This window comes from Lactuca saligna, chromosome 9 (assembly GCF_052625555.1).
Source record: "Lactuca saligna cultivar CGN05327 chromosome 9, ASM5262555v1, whole genome shotgun sequence".
In the NCBI taxonomy this organism is placed as follows: Eukaryota; Viridiplantae; Streptophyta; class Magnoliopsida; order Asterales; family Asteraceae; genus Lactuca; species Lactuca saligna.
In genome coordinates this window covers 60,338,060-60,355,563 of record NC_136425.1, presented here as the reverse complement: position 1 = coordinate 60,355,563, position 17,504 = coordinate 60,338,060, and the positions used below count along the sequence as shown (strand labels likewise).

The following is a 17,504-nucleotide window of genomic DNA, read 5'->3' as shown; positions in this document are numbered from 1 at the left end:
TTTTCTTCATTACACACACAATGCAAATTTCAATTCAAGAAAGAAAGAAAGAAAGGTATATATTTCATTGTATTCTAAAACTTTTTTTTTTTTTTTTTTTTTACATAATGTTGTATAATTTATAAAGAAATATTCCCGTTTCTTTCACCAGGTAAAGCTGATAGACTGAAAAACAATATTTTTTGACAACCCAGATGAGCAAATCGCTGCCACGTCATCCCTCATCATCTTTGGACCACTTACAAGAACTCCAATTCTAGATCCTTCGCATTCTGTAAGTATTTCTGCATATTATAAAATAAAAGATTATAAAACTAACTCGTAGTGATAAATTAATAATAATTAAGTATATACTTAATTTCCTTACTCTTGAAATCTGGTCTTTCTCCATAGTTAACATTAGTAGAAGCTCCGATTAAAGATTCATAAGAAAGACTTTCCATCTCTCTATCCTCATTATAACACCAAGAACTCAACCCAGGAGACGCCAATGGCGAGGGTAAATCCGTCATTTGAATCTGCCCCATTTCTTTCAAATTCCGTCTCTTGTTCCACAGAAAAGCGATAGATACAGTTACAGATATAGCTGTGCATATAAACACCATACTACAAACCGACCTTACAGAATACGAATATATCATATTTGTACCCTTATCAATCGGGTATATATAAAATCTTGTAAAAACCACGATGAACACAAGGGAAATGATAAAAGAGAACACGATTATCATTCCCAACCAAATCCAGTTGTTTTGCCCTAAAATTGGAGAAATTGGTGCATCAAGGGGATTCGATTTGAACCATATTGTTTTGTGAAGGTGTTGTTCTTCAGTTGTGTGCCCTATTTCTTGTGTTACGTAAGGGCAGATTTGTAATTTCAAGCGAGATATATCAAGTGTAGTGGGTGAAACAGGAAGGATAAGTTGTAGCATCGCAAGATCTTCCGATTTTTTGAAAGATGGAATAAGGAGAATTTGTGGTGTGTTGTTGTTTTCCATGTGAAGAAGCTCACGAATTATGGAGATAAATGGAGTGATCCCACTTCCACCACTGAACATCACAAGCTTGTCATACCTGTGTTAATTTTTATAATTTTTTATTGTTAAATCATAAAAGTTTTGGAAGTTTCTCGATTTTGACCATTTTATATAACAAATAAATAAATTGGTTAATAGCTGAATGTTTGCTTACTGTTGAAAATTAGTTGAAACAGGCCCATATGGCCCTTCCACCGAGACTTGAAGATGATCCATTGGTGAAGGCATTGAAAGCTTTTCATAAAGCTTTTGTGACCAACTTCCTTTACTTTTAATAACAACACTTAACTTTTCATCATCCAAGTTACTACTAGAAGTTATTGTAAATGGATGCCATTGTAGTTTTGATATACTAGGTACATTCACAAAAATTAAACTCGTTGGATTATATTTGAGCCCTGAAAATAAAAAAAAAAAATAAAAAAAATTACTCAACCGATATGTTAAAAAGTATAAAAATATTTCGATTTACCTCGTGTTTTGGAGAAGTTTAATTCTGCAACTTGGCATGGTAAAACTCGTGCCGAAACTAAACGGACTTTTTGTTGGGATTGTAGGAGGCGTAGGATTCGATCTATTAGAAAGAGGTAAAAACCTGGGAGACTGATCCAAATATAAGAAAATCCAACATGGAGTATAAAAAACACTACAAAAAGAATATAAAGGTGATGTGAGTAAAAAAAGAGCTCAAATATATTTCTTCTGATACGCGATATGCTCGTTAACCAAATGACAATTCCTATAAATAAACAGACTTCGCCCGCCACATTCGATATCCCGATCTTCTCCCATTTCATCATCTACATCAACACATCAATCTTCAGTTGATTGTTTAGGGTTTAAGGTTTAGGGGTTAGGGTTAGGGTTTTGATTGTCTTACCTGTGAAATTTGGTGTGTTGTACCCCAGAAGGCGATGTAACATAAACCATGAGCAGTAAAGAACATCATAGTGAGATTTCCGATCCATATGTGATACTTGATGGTGGATTCTGATGTGAGACCAAGTAGCCGGAGCACCGGTGACCCTCTGGTCACCGGAAAAAATAAAAGGGAGAGACATATGTTGCCAATAAGTCCTAGCATCAATGCTATGCTGTCTAACTTCACTTCCCATCTAGTTAAAAATATTATATTTAATTTAAAATAATGGTAATTATTTAGGGATGCTAGCTTTTAGATTTTATAAATATATGTAAGAAACCATGTTTTTGGTCATTGTTGTTTTAATAGATCCTTAAACTCACCATTTTTAATGGTTTAACATTTTCTATACACGAATGTTAACTTTAAGGATCTATTGTGTACAATCAAAACGACAATCCTGATAAGTCATTAACTCTAAACGGATGTGAGATTTTGAATTTTCTTACACTTTTTCGCCCATTTTAGATGCGGATTGTGTAGTGATATTGGCAAACATGGCATGTAAGTAAGCCGAGAAAGACCAAACCAAAAGTGCCACAAACATGATGAGAAATGACACTTCTGTCCAACTAATGATCCCAAGAGGACCTCTCACAATCGCTAGTTGTCCCCATAAGTTGTTGGGTGTACTTTGATGGTGTGAAAGCTTGTTTTGAAGGTGAAGGTATATACATGACATAATTGCAATTAGGAGTATTGGGGTTGTGTATATTAGAATATTTCCACCTGAAATATATATATATTATTAGAAGCAAATTAAGATAATTACTTTAATGGTATCTATCAATTACTAGGACATGATTACACTAACCTTGTTGTTGACCAAAATAGGATGAATTAGTGGCAGAATGGATACGAGGTAACCAATGTAGCCAAAATGTGTTTGTAGGCATCATCACCCATATCATTATGTACCCTAAGAAGATGGTGATCACCATTACCTTTATTGTGAGTTGAATCATCTTGTTTGTACGTGTATGATCTAAAGATTGAATATTTGTTTCCATTTGTTTCTTGCAAAAGTTTGTACGTGTATATGTATTTGAGGTTGTTGAATGGAAAGTGAAATGGAAGAGACCCTTTAATATAGGAATGGTGCGAGGTTTTGATAAATTAGTAGTCAGACCGGAAAGGTTAAGATTCAAGAGGGGATTTGTAGTACAAATTAGGAGCTTGCTTTCACACTGGGCAAAAAATGACAATTCATATTAGGTTTAAGATTAGTCAAATTATGTGGTATTTTGCACATTCCCTTATTTTGTTTGTTATTGGAAATTATGTTAACGTAAGATGAGTATCTACTGAAATTAACGTCGAAGATTTTCATAGGTTGATTGACAGAGGGAGTAAACAATTTATTAGATGTCTTTTACATTTGATAATGTGAATTTTGCTGACGATCCTTAGGGCTTATGTCGTTTTTAATACATGATCATTCAAAAATACTTGATAAAAATCTTATCTTGTAATTTTTTCAATATTATAAGAAAATGGTCTTGACCCTTTAAATGATCCTAAATGGCATAAATACATGTTACGTCATGTGAAACAATGAGTTTTCTAAAGACTCGAAACTAAATGTATGTTTGGTGATATGTTTTTTGAGAATTTTTAAGAGCTTTTAGCTTCTACCTTTTACGTTTGAGAGTACAAACTTGAAGTTTTTATTTTATATGAAAAAATCATTAATTTCAATATTTTTTGATAGCTTTTAGAAGAACTTTTAGCTTCTAGTTTTTATATTTTATGACAATTCACACATAAAAAGCTTATGAAAAGTGTAGCCCCACTTTGACTTTCTCAAACCTGATGAAAATGGTGAAACATATTATAAGTGTAAAAAGTGTATTAGCAACTAGAAATTTGAAACGCCAAAAAAAAAATAATAATAATAATAATAATAATAAATAGTAGGGTTTCATCTTTTAATCCTTCTACATGTCGTGAATTTATTAGCTACAACTATTGTGACTTTGTTTAACATTGGACTATTGGCATCTATAACCACCGATGGTTGCTATCTTTGGCAACTCATTTCATTGATAGTTGTGCTTGGAAAACTAATCCTTAATTTCATTTTTTTTTTTTTTTGCCTCTATCACACTCGAGTGTTGCTATGGGTAATTATGTTTTTAGCCTTTTAAAGGATTGGGGAATTATTAAAAAAAAATGCTTTCAATTATACTTTGGATAATGCTTCTTCCAACGATGTGATGGTTGATTTTCTTACAACTGAAATTGATTTGCTTCAATACTTTCTCATGTTAGGTGTTGCGCACTTATTATGGTTGATTTTTTTTTTAATATTGAAAAACAATAAACATGTCTATCAACCCATTAACAAAGGTTGGGTGGGCTGAGATTTTCAACCCATTTATTTATGAACCAACCGAACCCTATTTGTGAGTTTGACCTATCCATTTAAATATCATGCCATTTCATATACAAAAATAGTCTTTAACAAATTATCCTCATCTTGATTTCTGACACTCAAATGTATCATTTAGTCTTCCTTTTTAAAAAAACTGCCGAGTAACCAAGAATTATTATCCATTAATCACAAACAACCAAGTTGCCCAAAACATAAGAAACATAAATCCTAAAGTCAAAAGCTTGACTGCACACAACAACTAATACAAAAAAAATTCCATTTTACTTTGACCCTCTTCCTCTTGGTGTCTCTGTCAAGATGAAGCTAGGAAACTCATCATAATCCTTCTTCATGTATGACCACATTCTTGGAGAATTAGGGCTTCCAAAAATTGGGGATCTTTCTCCAAATCCATCATCTTCTATTATCGGCTCTAGTATCTCCTCCATTTCCATCTCAACAAACAAATTTTCATCCCTTGGTTTTCTTGCTACTTGATTGCATCTCGCAGATTCACAACAAATATCTGTAATTCATAGCTTATTAGCTAATTACTTTCCATTGAAAATAGATAAACAAAAGTGAAAATTTATGACATTACCTTCATGTAGCCCAATGTTCTTCAAGAACTGATCAAAATCCAAATCCAAAGATTTCTTCTGTGATTTCACACATTCATCATGGTTATGAAGGAATCGTTCTTCTGCAACAGCTATTGCCTGATTCTTTTTCTTTGAAGATTGTTGCTGCTGAGTCAATGGTTTGACCGTGTTTGTAAGGTCACCCAGTGCTTTCCTGCCACTAACTTGAGTCTTCTTGGAGACACCAAGATCTTCCCCAATTGGAATCACATTCTTGGGATTTTGTTTTCTTGATGTGTTGAGTGCAGGTGGTTTTCCAGAGTTTGAGATGTCGTTAAGTGCTTTCCTTCCTCCAAGACCCCCTACTCTGTTCTTCTGAACAGTCTTAACACCTGAAAGGAACAATCGTATCAAAAATGGATATTAGATTACAATCAAAAAGGGAAACAGTAAAAGGATTGTAAATATTTTATCAGGTAACATACCGTTGAAGTGAACACTGAAATTCTGATCTTGAATAACATTCATCGCCATCTTTTGTAATCTCGATTTGATTTCCTGCAGTCGGCAAAAACAGATTTCAGGCATTGATGAAGAAAACACGGATTGATTAATCGTATATGAGGAAATCGGTGAATCAAATTCGAGAATGTAAAACACGCAGAATAAATGCGATTTCAAATGATTTGAAACCCTAACGAAGAGCATTTATCGATAGGTCAGATTCATTGAAAATTTGAAGTTCCGTTTCCGAAATTCACCTACGAGAAACTCCAGACGTTTCGACACTAATAAACGCGATAATGCGCTGCAGATACACATTTTAATCAACGAAAAATAGAAACTAAACACGAAAAATCGAAATCAGTTTTTAAACGAACAAATTGATATCTGTAATTCAACTACTAACATACAGACAGACTAAATTAGGGTTTCATGGAAGAAGAACACTTACAGATTAGTATAGCGATCGAGCGAAAGAGAGTAAGATTTTGTGCTTTGAACTGCAAAATTTCTTTGATCGAATACGATTTTTCTGTAAAATATTTTATTGAAACCTTCGGTATATAAACAAGGGAGAAGACTCCCTCACAACGGTCATATTTTTTCTTTCTTTTTACTGTTTTGCCCACGGAGTGGCAATTATTTACATCAATTTATTTTCCCACAAAATTTTGTCCGTTCATGTTAAAAAAGGATCTTAACAACGGTTTACTACAAATACAAAGCCTTGTATTTTTTTAGAAATACTTATATTTTAAACAAAATCTAATTTTTATATATTTCTTTTTATTTTATCAATGAAACATATTACCAACAAGTAAATTGGATTTATTTAATATAAGAACTTATATCTTTCTATTTTTTTATTTTTTTATTTTTTTTTTCGTTTTAGATCTTTTTTTTTTAAAATAAACTCAACTTAAACCTGTTAGACAGTAAAATTCATCTGACAGGAATATATATATATATATATATATATATATATATATATATATATATATATAGAGAGAGAGAGAGAGAGAGAGAGAGAGAGAGAGAGAGGGAGGAGGAGGATTCAAACTTCAATTGAGAAAAAAATTGAGAACAAGGGAATGAATCCGGGTCACTCATTTCGAATCTATCACTTAAACGCTCTAGCATACTGGTCCGATGAAACATATAATGTAAATCTGTTCAATTGTACATAATAATTGTCATTATTACGCATTCACACTAATTAAATTGTTATTATAGACTTTTTATTATTATTCTCATTCTGTCAAAATGTTAATTGAGTCGTATTCTGTAAGAATGAAAATAAGTGAAAAACGATACATGATAACAAAAATAAATAAGAATTAGTGAGAATGCATGGAAATTACAATAGTTGTATGAGGTTGAACCAATTCAGATTACTAAACAATATATTCTCTTAATAATTCTCATAGAATAACACTGTCCATACGTCCTGTTGGGCTGAAAATTATTTTAAAGATTGCGTCTTTTTGGGCTCGATAGTATAAGTTTCTTTGCATTCCGGTTTGGGCCTGTCCAACCGTGAACCTTTTATGTTTTGTATATAAGTTTACGCTTGCATGCATATTAGGTTAAGTTTTTAGAGATCTAAACAAGGATAGCGATTCATCTAGACGATAACAGGTTTCTTTAATCGTTCTTGTAACCTTCCAATCCTCTACAGTTGATGTTCTTAATAGAGCTCTTCTGAGGATTTTGTTTAAATCATTCGACACGTTTGATTCCTTCTTGACTTGTTCTTATTATTGTGTTCATTCAGTTTTATATTTACATACTTGTTCAAGATCTAATCGATCTTTGTAGATTAAAGGTTGAATTAATCTCAACAAGTGGTATCAGAGCTGGAGGCTGTGTAATCAATACACATCTTTTCTGTGAAAAAAGATTTCCATTAGGGTTTTTCCGCAATTATCAATATTTATTGAGCCGTCATCTCTTTATTGACGTATCTTGATATTTATTGTTTTGCCCTAATCTGCTTTATTACAAGTCTGATCTTTGAACAGGTTGTTACAATCATAATGGACGCGACGCAATCAAATCCTATTAATATTTCCAACAGCATCGGTTCGACGACAAAGATTCCAATCTTATACACCCATGACTATGAAGTATGGGCACATCACTTTGAAGACTACGTGATTGGATCGAAGGATAATGGGTACCTCATATGGGAAGCTATCATCAATGGACCATTCTCTCATTCTGCATCGTCCAGAATCATTAAGACACAAAAGGAGTACAATGATCTGCTAAAGGACGTGAAAGATATTGCACAAGATGAAAAGGACAAATTCCAGTGCAATATTAAGGCGTTAAGGTTGATCAGATTCGCCCTTCAGTCCGACACATTCAGATTGGTCAACTCATGCACAACGGCAAAGGAAGTTTGGGATAGACTTCGTGAACTGTATTCTACAGACGAGGATCTTGAACATTCTATTCAAACTTTGCTTTTATCTGAGTTTGGAGAATTCAGGCAAGGGGTCGAAGAAACCGTGACCCAGACGTTTGATCGCTTTAATCATCTACTCAGCAAGATGATCAAACACGATATTGAAAGGAAGCTTATCGAACAGAAGGTTACTTTCTTGAATGGTCTGAGGTCTGAATGGAGAGCAGTGGTTTCCACAGTCAAAGCCCATGAGCAGTTTAAATCATACTCTTTGGCGAAACTGGTGGGTATTCTCAAGTCCCAAGAGAAGATTGTGCTGCAAGAAAAGAACGTCGTCTCTAGTCTTGGTTCGATGGCCCTCCTATCTAAAAGTAAAGTTGTGATGGAAGATGAAGATCTCAACTTGGAGGAATATGATCTCACGTCTGAGGATTATGCCATGATGGTGTCCAATCCCAAGAGGTTCATAAAGAAGAGATTCCCCAGCAACAAAAACCGAAACTGGCAGGGGAGTTACAGCTCTGAAAAGGTGAACAATGAACCGAAGGCTGAGGAGCACAAGAAGGAACCGAAGGTGGATGGCGATTCCGGAGTAAGCTGTTTCTACTGTGGTGGGAAAAACCACTATGCTAAGGACTGTGTTCTTAAGAAGATGGCTGAAAAGGATGATGGAAATGATGAGGAAGCTGTGTTGCAGAAAAGATTGGACGAGTTAAGAAAGAAGAAGTCTACCGCTAACCCTTCTATTAATGCTCTCATTGTGCAGGGTTCTATTAATGATGACGAGTTCGGTAGCACGGAAGTTTGGTCTACCGACTCAGAAGACGAGGAAGTGAGGAAGCCTACCCATGGAAAGGCTTATGTGGCTAAGGAGGAAAGAAGTGGAGGAAGATGCTTCATGGTAACTGATGTATCTCAAATGCGGGGATACAACACCGATGGAGGAAGCGATGGACTGAAGGTAAAGGAGGACACGTGCTTTACGGCCAAACCTCTCAGCCAGCAATTCAATGAACTCGATGAACTGATAAAGAAGGTACAATATGTTTTTATTTCATGCAAAGTACCATCATCCTCATATGAGAAAGAACTAAAAAACGTTAATACAAGAATTTCTCATCTAGATAGTAGCTTAACTCAAACTCGAGTCACCAATTCTAACCTAACTGATCAACTGAGCAGGGTGGCGTCGAAAAGTGAGGAGCGGAGAATGTGGATCGAGTTAAAGGAGTCAGAATTAGTTAAAGTTAAAGACGAAAACATTTATTTGCAAAGAGACAATTTAAAATTGTTAAAACAGCGGAATGTTTTTTGTTTAATTGCTAAACGTTTGTACTCTAATATTACTCAGCTTCACTTGAATTGTGAAATAGGCCAAAAGATCCATCGCATGATTTTGCCCTTCCTAGAGTTTAAGGAGGATGAAATCGATGCCGAAGCCTACAATTGTGAGAGTGTGATATCGTCTGATGATGTCAATCCGACCTACATGTATGGACTGGACAAAATTGAGTCCTTCATTAAATCCAAAGACCACAAGGACATGCTTAAAATTTTTTTGGATGAAAATGACAGACTTAAACTGAGAACCGAAACCATGCAAAAATTTGACTCTTTAAACGCCAACGTAAGCTCAGAAAACAAAATTGATGTTGAAAATGCATCTGAGCTTAACGAGGACGAAAACATGAGTGAAATTTCTGTAGAGGACACGGTTGACTGCTTAGAATTTATTAAAACCGAACCTGAAAACCACAAGAATCTTATTTCTGAAAATTCAGTGGAGTTCGCTCGGTTGTCCCATCAAAAGTCCCCATTATTAGTTGAGAAAGCGGTTGTGTATCAAAAGGTTAGGACCACTCCGAATCAAGTATACAAGGTGACAGGAGTTACCGAACATCAAACAGCTGAACTCACAGCTATTGTAAACGAAGACAATGCTGATGGCTGCGATGAGTACTTATGGGAAGCTCCAATAGATAATGCAAACGAAACTATTGGTTTATCTGAAAGAACCTCCTGGAAGAGCAAAGGAAGATACATACCTGAACCCTTGAATAAGCCGGACAATTTCGATGAGCCAAATACCAGTGGTACAAAAGATATTCCTCGGAAGGATGATCGTTCGGCAAAGGAAGACATTCCCTCTGCTCCTTCGGCTCAAAATAAAACTCCTACAGTTCAAAAGAAACCAGCCAAGGAGACACCGAAAACGAAAGCGAATGTTCATCATCAACCTAAGCAGATGAGGAATAGGAAGAGAGAAAGGAACCAAAGATACAGGAAGAACCTTTCTGAAAGGAAACAATTCTGGCATTCCCAGAATGCATATTTCTCACACCAAGACAAGAATCTGAAGTATGAAAACAATCCTGTAGGAAAGCCTGAAAGTCACAACAACCGAAAGCCAAGGTTCGGGTCACGAGAAAATATCAACCGAAGGCTAAGGTTCGGTTCTGAAAAAGACTTCAACCGAAACCAAAGGTTCGGTTCCAAGGACAGCTCCAACCGAACGCAAAGGTTCGGTTCTGAAGTCAAAAGAGACAAAGACTCTAAGAACGGTCCCTCCAACGATCAAAAGCAAAAGGGTCACCTAGAGTCTCAAACTAGGAAGTCCTCTCAATCCAAACCCTTTCATTCTAATTCTTCTCGTTCTTTTAATTCTTCTACTTCCACCGATTCCTCTTGTTCTCAAAAATCTCATTCGTCAGCTGAACAAAAGGGAAAGCAGAAGGTCAATGAATCCAAACCAGAGTCCAAATCGAACACACCCAATCCTAACAAAATAAAAGTTTTTACCATTAAAAGGAAAGATGAAACAACTCATATAAAACGAACATATCTAGTTGACGTCTCACTTACTATTCCCGTTCCCATGCAAAGCTCACGTGGACCCAAGAAACTTTGGGTTCCTAAATCTGCCTAATTTTTGCAGGTTATAAGTGACGAGAAGTTCGACGAAGAATGGTACATCGATAGTGGCTGCTCACGTCACATGACAGGGAGGAAAGAGGAGCTTAGGGAATACAGATCTCTTGCAAATGGTGGCAACGTCAAGTTTGGAAATAATTCTTTCGGCACCATAAAGGGATACGGGATGATAACAAATGGGGATTTTACTATAAGGAAGGTGGCTTATGTGGAAGGACTCCAACACAACCTCATTAGTGTATCTCAGCTTGTTGGAGGTACAGGTCTCAAAGTCTCGTTCGATGATGAAGGTTCTGAAATCATAGAGAAAAAGACAAAGAAAGTGATTCTCAAGTCAGAGTGAAAGGGTGAAATGTTTCCCTTAAACCTTAAACCCATCAAAGGAAACCCAACTATATGCTTGTTGTCAAAAGCTCAATCCGACGAAAGCTGGTTGTGGCACCGAAGATTATCTCATCTCAATTTTAAAGATATCAACCGACTTGTCACTGGAGGTCATGTTAGGGGCCTTCCATTGCTCAAGTACGACAGAGATCATTTGTGTGCTGCATGCGAAATGGGGAAGCAGAGTCGTCAAAGTCACCCATCTATAATCAACACAAAAGTTGTTGAATCCCTCGAATTACTTCATATCGATTTGTGTGGTCCTTCATCTATCGAAAGCATCGGTAGTAGCAAGTATATTCTTGTTATTGTTGATGACTTTTCACGATTTACATGGGTATTCTTTCTAAAGCTCAAATCTGAAGCGACTCAAAAGCTGAAAGTGTTTATCAAGCAAATTGAAATACAGCTCAAGAAGGTTGTCCGCAACATCAGGAGCGACAATGATCTTGAATTCAAGAACAGGGAGTTTGAAGAGTTTCTTGCAGAAAAGGGAATAAGTCACAATTTCTCAGCTCCCTACACACCGCAACAGAACGGAATAGTCGAAAGACGAAACTGATCTTTGTGTGAAGCTGCCCGAACTATGCTAAGTTTCGCTTCCTTACCTCTTTATTTTTGGGCTGACGCTATTTCGGCTGCTTGTTTTACACAGAACAGGTCCTATCTCAACAAGCGATTCACGCTCACTCCATATGAGATACTAAACAACAGAAAGCCCAATGTGAAATTTTTCCATGTGTTCGGCTCAAGGTGTTTCATCTTTAACTCTAAAGAACACCGCAACAAGTTTGATGTCAAAGCTGACGAGGGAATTTTTCTGGGTTACTCACTCACATCCAAGGCGTACAGGGTCCTAAATAAGCGTTCGAGAAGGATTGAAGAAACATACTATGTGACCTTTGATGATAGCTATGTCAAGAAGCTACAGGCCAAAGAAGACACCGCTGGAGACATCTTTCCTCTAACTGGCTAAGTCACAGTCTCGGTCGCCAATTTATACGAGAAATTCTGGATCTCTTTGACGAACCAGATAAAGCTTCACTCTCCGAAGCAGGTGCAGCAGACAACAAAGTTGATCATATGAAGCAGATTGTCGAAGATGCTGCAAGAAGAATGCATGAAGGAGAATCGACCACTAATGACTCTCCATCCAACAACGCTTTTGTCCAGGGGGAGCCAAACTCTCATGTCGAGGGGGAGCCAAGCTCACAAGTCCAGGGGGAGCCCAATTCTACATCTCCAACCGAAGGTGCTTCAACACCTGGAAGCTCAGTACTACAAGAAACACCTGAACCTCATGTTTCTCAAAGCTCATCAATTGAGGGGGAACATAATGATATGACGCTCGGTTACGATAGCCAATCTGAGCCAGAAGAAATGATTAATGCTGAACTAGACCCAACCTTTGATCTGAATTATCCTCCTCTTATCAAATGGACCAGAGATCATCCTATTTCTCAAATAGTTGGTGATGTCTCTGAAAAGGTTCTGACCCGATCACAACTGAAGGCAAAAACAGACATCCTTATTTTCAAAAGTTGAGTTTTGTATGTTTAACTCATTCGTATCAAAAGTTGAACCGAAGACAGTTAACTCTGCCCTAGATCACTCTGATTGGGTTCAAGCAATGCAAGACGAACTGAACGAGTTTGAAAGGAACAAAGTCTGGCGCCTCATTCCAACTCCTCCAGATGCTTCGGTTGTTGGTCTCAAATGGGTTTTTAGGAACAAAATGGACAAGGAAGGTAATGTTATAAGGAACAAGGCTCGTCTGGTGGTAAAGGGATACTGTCAGGAGGAAGGGATAGACTATGAAGAGACTTTCGCTCCAGTAGCTAGGCTAGAATCTGTTCGAATATTTCTGGCTTATGCTGCTCACAAGAACTTTGAGGTTTTCCAAATGGACGTCAAGTGTGCATTTCCAAATGGAGAACTCGAAGAAACTGTGTATGTGGAGCAACCTCCTGGGTTCGTGAACGAAAAGCATCCAAATCATTGCTATATTCTGGATAAAGCTGTGTACGGCCTCAAACAAGCTCCGAGAGCCTGGTATGAAACGCTTACAAAATTTTTAAAGATGTCTAAATTTAAACAAGGTTCGGTTAACCCAACCTTCTTTCGCAAAAAGGAAGGTAACCACCTTATGATAGTTCAAATTTATGTCGATGACATCATCTTTGGCTCCACGAATCCTAGCTTAACAGCTGAATTCAGAAAGCTGATGGAGACTAAGTTTCAAATGAGCTCAATGGGTCCAATTAACTTTTTCCTTGGTTTAAACATAAGACAGGGACCCGAAGGCATCTTTATTAATCAGGAAGCTTACACGAAGACTCTCCTAGCAAAGTTTGGCATGATGGGTGACTCAAAAGTCAAAGTCCCAATGGCATTCGGCACTAAACTTACCCCATCTCTAGATAAACCGGCTGTCGATATCACGCTCTATCGTCAAATGATAGGCTCACTAATGTATCTAACTGCGAGCAGACCTGATATCATGTTTTCTGTGTGTTATTGTGCTCGATTTTAGGCAAACCCACGCGAACCTCACATGCTTGCAGTGAAGAACATCTTACGCTATCTCAAGCGAATCACCTCCTTAGGTCTATGGTATCCATCCAACTCAGGCTTCTTCGTTCAAGCCTATTCTGATGCTGACCTTGGAGGATGTGGACTCGACCGTAAAAGCACAACTGGTGGCTGCCAATTCCTCGATGGAAAGTTAGTAAGCTGGCAGTCCAAGAAGCAAACCTGCATGTCACTATCTACTGCTGAAGCTGAATACATTGCCGCTGCATCCTGCACATCACAAGTGATTTGGATCCAAAGTCAACTTCGAGACTATGGACTCAATATGAAGAAGATCCCACTATATTGTGACTCTGAAAGTGCAATTAGGATCTGTCATAACCCAGTGCAACACTCTAAAACCAAACACATAGCACTGAGGTATCACTTCATCAAAGACCACGTGGAAGATGGAAACGTCGAAGTACACTTTGTTAGAACCACTGATCAATTGGCCGATGTCTTCACTAAAGCTCTTCCTGAAACGAACTTCAATAAAATTCTACAAGGCTTGGGTATGATGGTTGCAGAGTCGGTCCCAAATCCTCAAATCTCTATTTAAGAATCACGAACCGAACAAAACAGACCGCTCTGTTGCTCTCTGCTCTGGTAAAATAAAGGAACCGAAACAACCAGACCGCTCGGTCTCTCTCTGCTCTGGTAAAATAAAGGAACCGAAACAACCAGACCGCTCGGTCTCTCTCTGCTCTGGTAAAATAAAGGAACCGAAGCAACCAGACCGCTCGGTCCCTCTTTGTTCTAGTAATTTAAAGGCACTCACGCAAACAGCATGCTCGGTCTCTCTCTGCTCTAAAGACTTACGGAACCGAACAAGATAGACCGCTCGGTTCATCTCGATTCTGAAACTATCACTGAAATACACAGATCGCTCGGTCTATTTCTGCTTCCTATTTTTTTTTGTTGTACAAACATTTTATCTTTCTGGTTTTATTTATTTTTCAGAAAAATCCCAAAATTACAAAAACATTTTATCTTTCTAGTCGGTGTACGTTTTGCATAGGTGAATACAAGCATCTCCTTCTGTAGTGTTTACCCAGGTATGTTTTTTCTTTATCAGACTAGTTAGACGTCCCTAGAAGCATGCTGCTGTATGTTGTCGCAAGCCTCTATGACCTCGAGCATGCCTTAATGATTCGATCAACACCTATCGTTTCTTCCCAATCAGGCTATTCTCTTACACTCGGTCTAGAGCTACCTTCCTCTACTCATCTGAAACATGAGTTGCTCTGCTTTGTCCCTTTTCTGTAGCAGAAGGTACGTTCGGTCTCTTAACTCTCTCCTCATCTTCTTCATTTACCTTCGATTCCCCAAAGTAACCCTTGATGCTTTCGGTCTTTACCACTGAGGCTTATGGTTGCATAACATCTGTGTTTATGATCTTAGATTCGTTTACCACGTTCTAAGTGAAACCCAAAATCCAACACCTGAAATGAATTGACGGTGAGTGATAAACTCAAGCTATTACTTGGAAATCTCCTTTTCTTTTTGTGTGATCTTTTATGAAATTGTCTCCACCTAAGACATTTCTTCCCAAAGAGGTCCAGTTTAATTTTTCCTTAAGATTTCTGTCTATACAATTCACGTCACGAAATACTTCCCACCTACCTGTTCAACAGATCTCATCGGTCTCACAGGTAACTCTACCAACACTCAGTTTTATGTTAAGACTTGATGCTTGGTTTGAGTTCAGCCACCCTTCAGCCATTATCAAAAGATGCCTTTCATTGTTTGTTAAAAGACAACTGATCGTATTTCTCGGGAAACCACACAAGCACTTCAGGTCACTCTTGGCTTTGAAGGAAGTGATTCTTGCCCGTAATCTTCCGCTTTCTGTCTTCTTACTAGACAACACTCACATCCCAAACACCTTTGATTTATTTCCTTATCTTTCACACTCTTATGCACGAAAATTTCCTTTTTTCCAACATTCTGATTGCTGTTTGGTATGTGGTTTTAAGTTTCAGTTGTAACCAAACAAGGGCACAAGGAATTTCAAACGGTACGAAAATGATTTGGGCGCGTGCGAATGATTCGTTTCACACCCACGTGTGCTGACGTATTCCTGGGATACACCATAACTTCCAATCGCGCTTTTTCAGGCGACGTTTTGGTTTCTTCATCATCACGATTTTCTCTCTCCTGTGAACGGTATAAATAAGGCGTGATCGTGTTCTTTGGCATTTACCTCTCAAGAATTCTCTCTCTGAAAAAGTTACCACTGTTCATCTTCTTCCACAACTCAACAATGGCGACTTGTTCTTCCGTACAAGATCAAACTGCATCCTCTTCTCTGCTCTCAATCAAACCTAATCAGAATTTGATCATAGAGATGACCCCATTCCTATATGACTCATACATGCTACACGTGGTGGAATGCCTCAAATATTCCCCATTGTTGTTGGCACTTACGCAAGTGGAGGCCGTTCCCATGTCCCTGCTCTCCCAAGTCTACACAACGGCCAACTACGACAAACATAAAGACCGCATCTTCTTCACCATTCACGACAAGAAAACCTCAGTGTCCAAAACACGGTTTTGCTCTCTTCTAGGGCTTGCCGTCGACTCCTCAGTCATCTCACCGGACTTCATCACCACGACGCAACTTTTTTCAATGATGTATGAGATGGGGTATACGGATGTTCTTACCACCATTGCCAAAGTTAAGAAATCCTGTCTTCCATCTCAATGGAACGGATTGCTTACCCTTCTTATTAAGGGTTTAGCAGAGAGATGTGGTGGTTCTGACACCACAAGCAAAGGGTTTCTGACCATCATGTATGGTCTTTGCAACGGCATTAATATCGATTATGGGTCCATACTCTGGGCTCAAGTTGTTCAGAGTCTCAACACAACTGCCAGGTACTCCGAGATATCATGCGGCAGGTTTTGGACGCTTATTACCAGAAGGGCCATGGATTCCCTTGACATCCCGGTAATGAAGGATGCTCTTATGGCTTCAATTGCCACTTTCCACACCAAGAAGATCATAGTCTCCGATCCAAGTAAGTTTCTTCACTATGGATTGATCCCTGAGGCCATGTATAGGTGCGTCACGCCACACAACAAAATCATGGCTGACTACAACACCAGAACACCCTTGCCTCCTAGGGTTCTGTCCGAGGAACAACGTACTGCTCTTGATGCTCTTGATCAACTGGCCAACCATGGCAAGAGGGCGAGCAAAAAGGAGAAAGTGGAGAAGCAAGAACCCGCACCAAAGAAGGAGAGAAAGAGAAGATCCTCTAAACGTAAATCTGAGGCAGAGGCATCTTCTCAGTCTAAATCGAAAAAGGTAAAGAAGATGGCTAAAAAGCCAAAGGGTCTCCTTCTTCTGAATCTACTCCGAATGCCCCATCAGACACAGAGGCTGCTGCTCCTCAAACTGAAACGACACCTGTTCAGTCTCCTCAACAACCATCTTCTCCAGCAGGCACTCATCTACCCTCTCCACCAGCATCTCCTCAAATTCCCAAATCACCCACTCCTCCTACTTCTCCAAAAATTCCAACCTCACCCCAATCACCCACACAGAAGGTCACACTTTCTGCTCCTATATCTATCCCCCAAACCACAACAGAACCTAAAATTCCCTTATCTGTTTCTCAACCTTCATCCTCTATCTCCACGCCTATTATCACTGAATCTGTTACCATCACCTCTTCCCAACCACCAGTAACGGTCAATGTATCTGATACAGGGGCTGCTACTGTGGTTGAAACCCTGGTCATCAACCTTCCCCCATCTCCTTCTCCATCCTCCAACTCCGGTG

General features: G+C 38.3%; 2 protein-coding genes across 2 annotated transcripts; both read right to left on the bottom strand.

Moving 5' to 3' along the window:
- Positions 1 to 25: 25 nt before the first annotated feature.
- On the bottom strand, positions 26 to 2,969 carry LOC145016394 (ferric reduction oxidase 2-like). Its single transcript, XM_078974723.1, has 8 exons — positions 2,774 to 2,969; positions 2,409 to 2,688; positions 1,918 to 2,152; positions 1,789 to 1,837; positions 1,510 to 1,683; positions 1,192 to 1,435; positions 368 to 1,074; positions 26 to 284 (listed from the first exon to the last, which is right to left on the bottom strand). The coding sequence occupies exons 1-8, from the start codon at positions 2,967 to 2,969 to the stop codon at positions 145 to 147; spliced, it is 2,025 nt and encodes a 674-aa protein (XP_078830849.1). The 3' UTR covers positions 26 to 144.
- A 1,526-nt stretch (positions 2,970 to 4,495) lies between these two features.
- On the bottom strand, positions 4,496 to 5,984 carry LOC145014415 (uncharacterized). Its single transcript, XM_078972782.1, has 4 exons — positions 5,870 to 5,984; positions 5,400 to 5,472; positions 4,935 to 5,306; positions 4,496 to 4,859 (listed from the first exon to the last, which is right to left on the bottom strand). The coding sequence occupies exons 2-4, from the start codon at positions 5,446 to 5,448 to the stop codon at positions 4,615 to 4,617; spliced, it is 666 nt and encodes a 221-aa protein (XP_078828908.1). The 5' UTR covers positions 5,449 to 5,472; positions 5,870 to 5,984; the 3' UTR covers positions 4,496 to 4,614.
- Positions 5,985 to 17,504: the final 11,520 nt, after the last annotated feature.